At 41.0% G+C, this 10,769-nt stretch overlaps 1 protein-coding gene across 6 annotated transcripts in view; it reads left to right on the forward strand.

Annotated features, from left to right (window-relative positions):
- Window positions 1-7,917, forward strand: part of GOLGA2 (golgin A2) — a 126,859-nt gene extending 118,942 nt beyond the window's left edge. For 3 of the 6 annotated variants that reach the window (XM_033960576.1, XM_033960578.1, XM_033960580.1), the window contains 3 exons: window positions 4,117-4,223; window positions 5,827-5,983; window positions 6,147-7,917. In XM_033960576.1, the coding sequence (XP_033816467.1) occupies window positions 4,117-4,223; window positions 5,827-5,983; window positions 6,147-6,394 (512 nt within the window). In that variant the 3' untranslated portion in view covers window positions 6,395-7,917. The remainder of the gene's footprint in view (window positions 1-4,116; window positions 4,224-5,826; window positions 5,984-6,146) is intronic. The other 3 variants (XM_033960577.1, XM_033960579.1, XM_033960581.1) reach the window with 1 other exon arrangement.
- The last annotated feature ends 2,852 nt before the right edge of the window (window positions 7,918-10,769 follow it).

Below are 10,769 nucleotides of genomic sequence, written 5' to 3' on the forward strand. Positions count from 1 at the left end.
AAACTTAAACATTATGTTTGTTCCTTGTCGAGGACTGAGCTGAACCATCATAATGGGCAGTAAAATTCGAGCTTTTTTTCTTAATGTGGCTGAATTTAGTACTTCCTTTTCGGCACATCATAGGGCTTTATGGCTTTTGGAGACACGTACTGATTTCCAACCCCTCAAATTGAATTGGGAGAGGGATCTTCTTTTCCCTCTAACTCATTGGGATTCAGGTTGCAACATTACCAGCATACCAGCGGGGGCTAGCCTGCGGGAGTGTTATTTTCAGGTACTTTTTTGATCTTATTTTATTCAGATAAAGTTATTTAAGGTAGGGAATATTCTTGCCCCATTATGTTTAAAGTGTAATAGAGAGCCTAATCCCTTTATCCATTCCTTTTGGACCTGCTAGAAGGTGCAAAGATTTTGGATGAAAATAATTAAGTATTCGAACTCTATTGGGTGGAAGGGTGACTGATTCAGTGCAACAATTAGTGCTAGATATGTCGGGGGCTTTTAGGAACCTGCCAAAAGGGGGTACTTTACTGTGCCGTAATCTTAGCCTTCTAGCTTGGAAGTGTATACTGTAAAGTTGGACTTCTGTGCAGCCCTCCTCTTACTAGCATTGGAGAAATCAAGTCCATGTTTTAGCCACTTGAGAAACCAGGGCAGTGGAAGGTTATCCAAAACGTAGAAAATGTTTTTTTAAGTACCTGGAACCCTTATATACATTCTCTATGTTCAAGAGGTCTTAATTTATTACTTAGCAACAAAAAAGGAAGGAGGGTTCCAACCTTGTCTGCAGAAAAAACACCAACCAGGAACAAACAAAACGAACTGCAGATGTGTACAAGATGCAGGCAAAATTTATTGTGACAAATATATATGAAAACCTTATTACCAAACAAGGGACCCGACACGGTCCGTGTTTCGGACAAACCGTCGGGGGTCCAAGGTAAAAAAGGGATTGAAAAATATGCCACAAAAATTGTAGAATAGACTATCATAAACCAAAATATCCGATGCGCCGAGAATCGCCAACTACGGTAAAGCATCTCAATCCCTTTTTTACCTTGGACCCCCGACGAAGGTTTGTCCGAAACACGGACCGTGTCAGGTCCCTTGTTTGGTAATAAGGTTTTCATATATATTTGTCACAATAAATTTTGCCTGCATCTTGTACACATCTGCAGTTCGTTTTGTTTGTTCTTAATTTATTACTTAGCACATTGTAGTCCAGTGTTGTATATTGGGTAGGAGGAACGGGAGATGCTATGTTTGTCTTTCTTGCTGAGGGTTGAGGTGGGGGTATGGGTATGGTTACCTCAAGGGAGAATGTAAGAGCCCAGTTCCCTTGAGGCTTCTAGATTGGGGTGGGAACCTTGATTTTTTCTTTTTTGCAGGGAGGATGGAGAAATGGGAATTTGGGATAGCTCGAGAGATGGGTGGGAGAGAGGTCGGTAGGGTGGAAGGGTTGGAGAATGTGGGTAGTTTGTAAACTCTTGTTGATGCAGATAATTGCTATCTGTAGTTGACTGTTCTGTCTATGGTTGATATACAAATGTTTTTGGTTAATATTTGTATTCTTATGTACTAATCTTTAATAAATATGATTTAAACTAAAAGAAAATACGACAAACACATAATTCCTGTAAATAAGCATAAACCAGCACTAACTTCCAAAACAAGGATCCTACTTATGAAAATACAGTGCCCTAAATATTACATAAAAAATTCATGCTAATACAATACCCCAGTCTCACACATAGAACACAAATGCTAAATACAGAATAACTCACCACAAACTATAAACCTCTTGCATGTAGTACAGTACTAGAGAAACAAGACAAACATTTCTTCCTATGCAAAATATAAATAATATGGCATATGTCAGGGATGGTGTTAAGAGGGTGCCACTAGGGCAGTTGTTCTTAGCTCACTAGCCAGAGAGATCCCCAAGCCTGCCAGAAGCTGAAGGTGATTCAGCCAGCCTTTTAATTGACTTTGGGGTAATGTAATGTAATGTAATTTATTTCTTATATACCGCTACATCCGTTAGGTTCTAAGCGGTTTACAGAAAATATACATTAAGATTAGAAATAAGAATATGACGGCAGAAAAGGGCTGTAGCCCATCAAGTCTGCCCAAGCTAATGACCCACCCCCAGACTTCACCCGGCTAGAGATCCCACATACATATCCCATTTCTTTTTGAAATTGAGCACGCTGCTGGCGTTAATCACCTGCAATGGAAGTTCATTCCAATGTTCGACTACCCTTTCGGTGAAGAAATACTTCCTGGCATCGCCATGAAATTGCCCGCCTTTGATTTTCAGCGGATGACCTCTTGTGGTTGAAGGTCCTTTAAGAAAGAAGATATCGTCTTCCACCTCGATGCGGCCCGTGATATATTTAAAAGTCTCAATCATGTTCCCCCTCTCTACGTTCCTCGAGCGAGTATAGTTGCAGTTTATTCAGTCTTTCCTCATATGGGAGGTTCTTGAGTCCCGAGACCATCCTGGTGGTCATTCGCTGAACCGACTCAATTCTCCGCACATCTTTTTGATAATGTGGTCTCCAGAATTGAACACAATATTCAAGATGAGGTCTCACCATGGATCTGTACAGGGGCATTATGACTTTGGGCCTCCGGCTGATGAAACCTCTACGGATGCATCCCACCATTTGTCTAGCCTTGGATGCAGCTTTCTCCACCTGCTTGGCAGTTTTCATGTCTTCACTAATGATTACTCCCAAATCACGTTCTGCCCTAGTCCTAGCTAAGGTCTCACCATTCAGAGTGTAAGTTCTGCACGGGTTTTTTGGCATTGAAGCCTAGCTGCCAAGTCGAGGACCAATGTTCCAATAAGAGCAGGTCCTGTTCCATACTGTCGGGCAAGGTGCTGTTATCTACTATGTTGCATAGTTTGGCGTCGTCGGCAAATAGTGTTATTTTACCTTGAAGCCCTTGAGTCAGGTCTCTTATGTATATGTTGAAAAGGATTGGTCCCAAGACCGATCCCTGTGGCACTCCACTGGTCACCTCCGATGTATTGGAGGGGGTACCGTTAACCACTACCCTCTGGATTCTACTGCTTAACCAGTCATTGACCCATGTCGTCAATATCACTCCCAATTTTCTGTCCTGGGCCCCAGCCATGTCTAATACCAGCTCTGGCAAGATGTACAGTTCAAATCTAACACATTCACAAAATAGAAAATAATTTTTTCTACCTTTGTGTTGTCTGATAATTTTATTTTCCAAATCATATTGGTCCCAGTCTTTGGATTCTGCATCCCTCTGTTTTCTCTTAACTCACTTGGCATTATATTCTGTATTTTGTCAGAGAAAGCAAAGTTACTTAACTATAGCAGGTGTTCTCCAAAGATGATAGGATAAATAGCCTTTTATACTCTCTCCTATTGGAATTGAATTCTATTAGCTTAAAAATTTGATTGGCTAGGTTCCACATGATAGTATCAGACAGCAAGGTGCAATGTTCTAAAAAGTGGTAAACAAGGTGCCAAACTGGAGAGCATTCCCATGCGGGCTCCATTGGATGACATCATCCACATATTTATCTTGCTGTCCTCAGAGAACACCTGCTGGAGATAAGTAACTGCTTTCTTTGAAGATAGCCTGGAAATGTAGCCACACTTTTCATTCTTCCTTCCTCTCTCAGTTGAAGGCCTGGTAGTTTTTAGCATTGATTGAGGAGAGGAACCTTTGCCCTTGAAAATCTTAAAAAGTTCTCTGGGCTCTAAAGGAGTGAACATCTGATCCATCAGGATGACATAACTAGTTGCGCTCCCCTACTGTCTACAGTGAACCTCTATTGCAAGTAACCAATTTCACTCTCACCATGTTAGATTAGTGTAACTCTGCTCTCCCTTGCAAGGTGAATGTGTCATACCGGTGACTTTTCATTGTTCTGCTTCACCAATTAGGTGCCTGTGTTTTGTAACTGGTTTTGAGTGTTATATGAACATACTCTTTGTATTCTTGGTAGATTCTTTTCCCTGTAGTAAATTGCAGGCATGCTGTCGGCTCTTTAATTGCTGTTTTTTTTTAAATCTTTTTTTTTAAACTGAAGCTTGTTGCATCTAAAAGATCTTGTATATCGTTTCCTAGGAGAATACATTGCACTATACCAAAGCCAGAGAGCAATTCTAAAGCAGCGTCACCGGGATAAGGAAGAGTATATTAGCAGACTAGCCCAAGACAAGGAGGAGATGAAGGTAAAGCATGTTTTACTTGCTTTGTGCTCTTCCACAGCTCAGAGGTAAGTGGCATCTTCATTGGATTACTTCTTCCCGAACATGCATTGTTGGAAGCCTGCAACTGGTTTCTGCTTATGGCACAAACAAGTTCATGTAGGTATAAAAGTTTAATGTTAAAAGAAATGGGGAATGAAGGAAGAGAAATTGTATAGGAACTGGCTTTTTGCAGGCCATGTGTTTCTTTACCTGTGATGTCACGGTGGAGCTGGAGGGTTTTCCAAGGATTTGTGCCTCTTAATTTGTAACATAGTAAATGACAGCAGATAAAGATCTGTATGGTCCATCCAGTCTGGCCAGCAGTCACATTCATTGTCAATTCCTGATTAAACTCACAATCCAACAATATTGCTAACATTTCACTTGCTAAATTCATCTTTAAGATGCATTTCTCTCCCTCGCTGAGATGCACAGTACCCACACTCTTAACATATGATGTGAATGCGGTATAAATACATATAATTGATCTTGCTTTGACTGTAGAAATCTGCCCAGTACTGACTGGCCTTACTTCTGATCTATTGGAGTTTCCATTGAAGCCTACTCTAGCCCGTCCTAATTTGTATTGCCATATACAGGCAGAAACTGTAGAAGTCTGCCCAGCACTGGCTTTAATTCCCCACTGCTGGCATTGCCATCCCATTTCTTCCCATCATAACACATCAGCAGCCTTGGAGCAGGGGAGTAGCATAGTGGTTAGTGCAGTGGGCTGAGGAACTAGGTTGAATTCCAACTGCAGCTGCTTGTGACTCTGGGCAGGTCACTTAACCCTCCATTACCCCAGGCACAGTACTTAGATTGTGAGCCCATAAGGGACAGAGAAAATTCCATGCATATAATAAGTGTAAGTCAAAGGTTTTGGCATTCAATTTTCTAATTGCATTACAATCTAATACTAAACTCTCAATTCATGCAATTATACCAGTCAATCTTTTTTTTATTTTTTAAGGATCTTTGAAAATAGTGCAGTAAAGCTTCATTAATATGCTTTATGAAGTGCTGCAGAGATCGTCATACATCCTTAAATTTTATTCTTATCTTTGCTCTATTTTGTGCTTTATTATGCTTTTCGTGTTATTCTTTATATAAATAACCCTAGAGATAGGACGGGACAAATGCGGTTGTGCATTAATATATGGGAACAGCCTTGATACAGCCAGAATGGTGAAGCATGTCGACAGAAGTCCCCGGGTCTACTAAGTTGAATATAAAAGATAAGTGATTTTTAAATCTATTTATATAAAGAATAGCACAAAAAGCACAATAAAGCAAAGATAAGAATAAAATTTAAGGATGTATGACGATCTCTGCAGCACTTCATAAAGCATATTAATGAAGCTTTACTGCGCTATTTCTGAAGATCCTTAAAAAGTAAAAAAAAAGATTTAATGGTATAATTGCATGAATTGAGGGTTTAGTATAATAAATGTAAACCACTTTGATTATACCACAGAAAGGTGGCATATCAAATTCCATTACCTTTATCCTTTAGCTTTGTTTTGATACCATCCTCTTTCCATTTAGGGATTCTCTGTATTTATCCCATATATTTGTCTAACTACAGGTGAAGTTGACAGAGCTACAAGAACTTGTGATGCGTTTGGTCATGGAGAGGAACGAATGGTATAACAAGTTTATGACAGCTACAATGAATCCAAGTGTGTTATCTATTGAAGGTGATGCAGAGAAACCCATGGAATTGAATGCCACTGACGGAGAAGGTGAGCACACAAGGGCAATTGAATTCTTTCACTCTAAGCAAGGCACTGTACCACAGAACTGGGTTTGTATAGGGGTGGAAAGAAAACCAGAAATAACTCCTATGATGTTGTATTGAAATATTGAGTCACCTTCATTGTGAACAATGAACTCTGTTCTCTACAGAAATGCCACAGGTCAGTTTATTGGAAGAGACAGAGCAAGAGGAAGCCATCCTGAGATCCCACACCACACCTGCCAGAAGCAGAAACCCCCAGCCAGGTCCAGAAGATCCTACTGCTAAACAAATCATGCAGCTGCTTCGAGAAATGCAGAGTCCCCAGGAGAGGCAGAGCACTCTGCTAGAGAACCCCTGTATTCCTTTCTTTTACCGTGCAGATGACAACGATGAGGTCAGGATTATGGTTATTTAACCAAGTTTCAAACAAAGCTGGAAATCGGTTATCAGCCTGGAAAGAGAATGAATCACCCCAGATCATCTCTGTCTTCCATTCTGTCCATTGCTCCTCTGTTTCTGAAAAGTGATTTCACTTCTGAGACAAGCCCCAGGATCTGGAACTGAGCCCTTTCCTCAGATCTTTCACTTTCCTTTATATCATATGTTACTAAGTAGGGAGATATTATCTGCAGTGATGCCAAAGCAGAGCGAAGAAGGTATTTATTTAAAATGCAAGTAAGATTTCCTCAGGATTCTAGAATGTCTGTCTTTCATTCATACAGTAAGTACAGGAATCATAAATCTTCCTCCAGACTCCCATTTCTTCTTCACATGTAGTTTGCAGACTTTTGGTAGCTGTGTCCTTCATGGTTTGTGACACAAATTACCTTTTTTTCCCTCATATGTAGCATAAAAACAACAATTCACAGGTTTTATGTGCTGCTGATCTCACCTTTTTGGTGGGTGCTGCATCTCTACCTAAAATCAACCAAGTAAGTGCTATTAATGTGTTGTAACGGGGCTTTTACTACATATGGTTCTGACACGGTGTTACAGATTGTGGCAAGAAAGATTGATTTTAAAGACCAGGGTTAGAGAAAAGGGTTGTTCCCCCTGATGAAACTGAATTGAATACTGGTACAGTTTCAGGAATTAATCAAGCCCTTCTATATACATACATTGCACAGACATGTATAAATAGATTAAAGAATTAAAGCAGCAGCATTCATTTGGGAACAGTGGAATTCTAGTTCTGAGTTTTCTCTTTTCCTTTGTTGGTACCTACTATTAAAGATTTTCATGTTAGCATGTACTGAGGATATCTCACTTTTCAACACCTGCCATGTTGTGAGGCTTCCAGTGTCTTGAATTAGTACAAAGGAAGGAGAATCTGAGTTGCTTGTAGATAGGAGGAACATAAGAAACGGTGCTGGTGAATGATGGTTGCAATATGAAGATGGTAGCATAAGTTGTACATAAAAGATGCATTTACAGTTACAGAAGGTAAAGAATGTATGTTTTTAAATTATAGAATGTCTGTCAGACAGAAATCTTTAAACATACTAGCATCAAGCTGCAAAGGAGGTAATTAGGAAGATGGCTCTTTCTAATGTGTGTTGGAGAGGAATCAGAATGGTCAAGGATGTTTGCACATGTGGGTAATAATTAGAAGACGAAGTATCTGAAATCCAAGCCCAAGAATCTTGTGTATATACTGTACCTGTGTAACAATTTGTATATTCCTGCCAGAAAAAAAGTTGAACCTATGCATCATTTTTGGTTGCAGGGTTATTGATAATCTCAATTATAAAAATGCTCTAAATGCAGAAGAGAGGATTGTGATTTAATACTAAAATTTATTAAATAAAGTAAATATTTATTGGGTGTTATATCAAGAAATTGGAGAAAAAAAACACTAGGGTATAATTTGACATTTGGTTGTAAACTGATTAATCTTGTAAAAATAATCTTTCTTTCTGAATAAATAAGCTCTGCATATAGTGTGCTTCTTCTAGGGGGGGGAGGGATACTTTTTGTGTTTTGATATTTTATTCCCTTCCTCTTTTGGACTTCTATTGGGTAAGAGGAACAAAACTGTCCATAAAATTTCCTCTCTGTGTACAAATACACTGAAGGAAAAGGGGATAGAGGGGTACTATGCAATACTATGCAATACGGAATGCTTTAGAGTAATAGATGACTTACAGGTCATTTGACCTGGGGGGCCGCAGCGGGAGCGGACTGCTGGGCTTGATGGACCTGTGGTCTGACTCGGTAGAGGCAATGCTTATGTTCTTATGTTATGTTCTTAAATATCTTCCAGCCTAAATGTGTGAAATATAGAAATATAAGATGAGTGTCAATTATTAAAATAGAAAACACTTTTTTGGATGTTTATTGTAAATAGAGAAGAACTGATACTTCTCCCTTGGTGGAGTGCAGTTGCTCTATATACATACATTCCACAGTATATTTTAACACAGGCTTTGACCATTTTTACTTTGTATCTAGGAACTAGCATCTGAGAGCTCCTTCACCTTACACTCCTCAACACCATCATTGTAAAAATGGAAAGGGGGTCATCTCTAGGGTTTGTCACAGTTCCCTTATGCATCAGGACTCATTTTACTGTGGCTGCTATCCTATGTGCTATTTGTAAAAAATGAAATCTTAGTGAATCGGGCCTTAATGTTCTGTTGAACAGCAACCATTACTTAAGTCTCAAAGCTATTCCACACACCTTTTCCACTCACCTTGTAGTCAATCATTGCTTCCAGCACTGATACCCCTAAAACAGTTGTTTTATGATCCAGCATCACAGAGTTCTCACCATTCCCTTTGCACTGCTCTAGCACTCTTGTAAAACTGAGATTAGTATGGAGATTAAAGAAAAAGATAAATGCAGAGAATGGTAGTGAAGCTTTGGACAAAGCTACACCTAGGAGAGTTAAAATTCAAAACAGTGGGAGCAACCTGTATGGCGTGGTAATTACAATGCTAAAATGGAAATTTGTAGGGACATCTACCCAAAATAAACATTGCTGCTAGGCAGACTGGATGAATCATTTTCATTTTAGCTGCTGTCCATTATGTCATGCTGGGGTCAATATTCAGCTGCCAGTGTTGCTTTACTATTCCTGGATATTCATTGCCAAGCAACATCCAGGCTTCAGCATTGATGATCCAGTTTATGCAGAGCACACTAACATATAGCTGGTTAAGTCAATTTCTGTTACATAAACATAGGAATCTATACTGTAGGTGAATATCATCTGGTCTCGAACTGTTGCAGAAGGTTGTCAGTCACATATTTCAGCTCCTTCTCTTTCACCAGTGGAGTATAGTGCCTTCTTCAGTTTTTCCTTCTGCAAGATCTGCTTTGTTCAGTTTTTATTAATTTAGGGTATTTTTTGTGTCCATTTCGGGAGGCTTCAGTGCCTAGAAGTCCCCAATTTGAGGCAGCTGTGCCTGGAAGAGGATGCAGATTCCACATGGGCAGTCTGGTACTCAACAGAGCAACCCCTAGGTGTACCTTTTGAGCCAGCCTGCTTGATGCAGTTTGGGGACCGTTCCCACGGGAGTTAGCTCATCTTCTGATTTATCAGAGTCTTGAGCGCAGGCTGTTGGGGACCCCCTGTGTGAGTCCTTTGGGCTTCAGCGAGCTGACTGCATTATTCACTCCTTCGTCATGGTACGAAGATCTGTGGAGGGTTGAGTTGGATCCAATCCAACTGGCAGCCAAAAGATCTCCAGTTTGGGATCTGTTCTGGTAAGGATTTGAGGCAGAAAATCTTCTCCAAGCAGTCAGGCTACAGGAAAGCTGATGAGGCAGGTACCAGCATAGCAAGTACAGCCCTTTATTCCCTATAGGGAAAATCAGGGGGGGGGGGGTTTGGGGTTCAAAAATTTTGAGGGTTTATAGGGCCAGAGTGTTAGGGTCTCCTACTTCCAAAACCCCTTTCCCTGAGTTTTATAAACTTCAGGAAAGCCTCCAAGGGCTGTTTTTGGCTGGTAGGGACCATCTTGGATTTTAAACAGTCTTTTTTTCTAAAACCTCCATCTAACTCAAAACCCCTCAATTTGGCTCAAAATCAATTGGGATGGACTCCTCAGGTTGTCCTTCCCCCCTATTAGGCCATTTTTGTGCTGGATGGTAGGCTGAGGAGCGTCCGTGCACTGTGGGGCACATGGGAGAGGAGCGGGAACCTCAGGCTTAGCCTTCTCTGAGTCCTCTAGGTCTGGGGAACCTCAGGGGAGTCCAGGTGGCAGTGAAAAAATCCCTCCCAAAGCCCCCATAAAGTGAATCTGCAAAGCACAAGTGTGCAGAAGCAGCGGAGCCCAAGAGAAGCCCAAGAGGTCTTGAAGGGATGCATGGGGCCTACTGTTCAGGGGTTTACCCTGGATTTCATTAATCTTCTATGGAAAACCTATTTGATGGAGCTGGGACACCCTGCACTGCATGTAAGTGCGCTGGCCTTGGACTGGGAACAGATTCCACTCAAGGAGACCTCCCCCGCTACTAAGGAACCCAATGCCCAGCCTGAGTGACTAGGTGGACCGGGAATATGAGATGGGACTCCATGCCTTTACTGTCTCAGAGTGCAGTTTCTTGCCTGGAGGACTCAGGTTCCTTTTCAGGAGCCAGAGATCAGGAGATTATCCCTCAGTGCGGCGGCTTTTTAAGTCAGCCACCATGCCTCACGTTATTACGCTCAGGAAATTGAAGCTGGAACTGCAATAACCTTCAGCCTCCCAGTGCACGGTTATGAGCGATACAAATGCTCAAACTACATTTTTTCCCTGCATATCCGAATACCACCTTACTAGGCACTGAGCAATGGGAGACTCCA

The sequence above is a fragment of the Geotrypetes seraphini genome, chromosome 10 (genome assembly GCF_902459505.1).
Source record: "Geotrypetes seraphini chromosome 10, aGeoSer1.1, whole genome shotgun sequence".
Taxonomy (NCBI): Eukaryota; Metazoa; Chordata; class Amphibia; order Gymnophiona; family Dermophiidae; genus Geotrypetes; species Geotrypetes seraphini.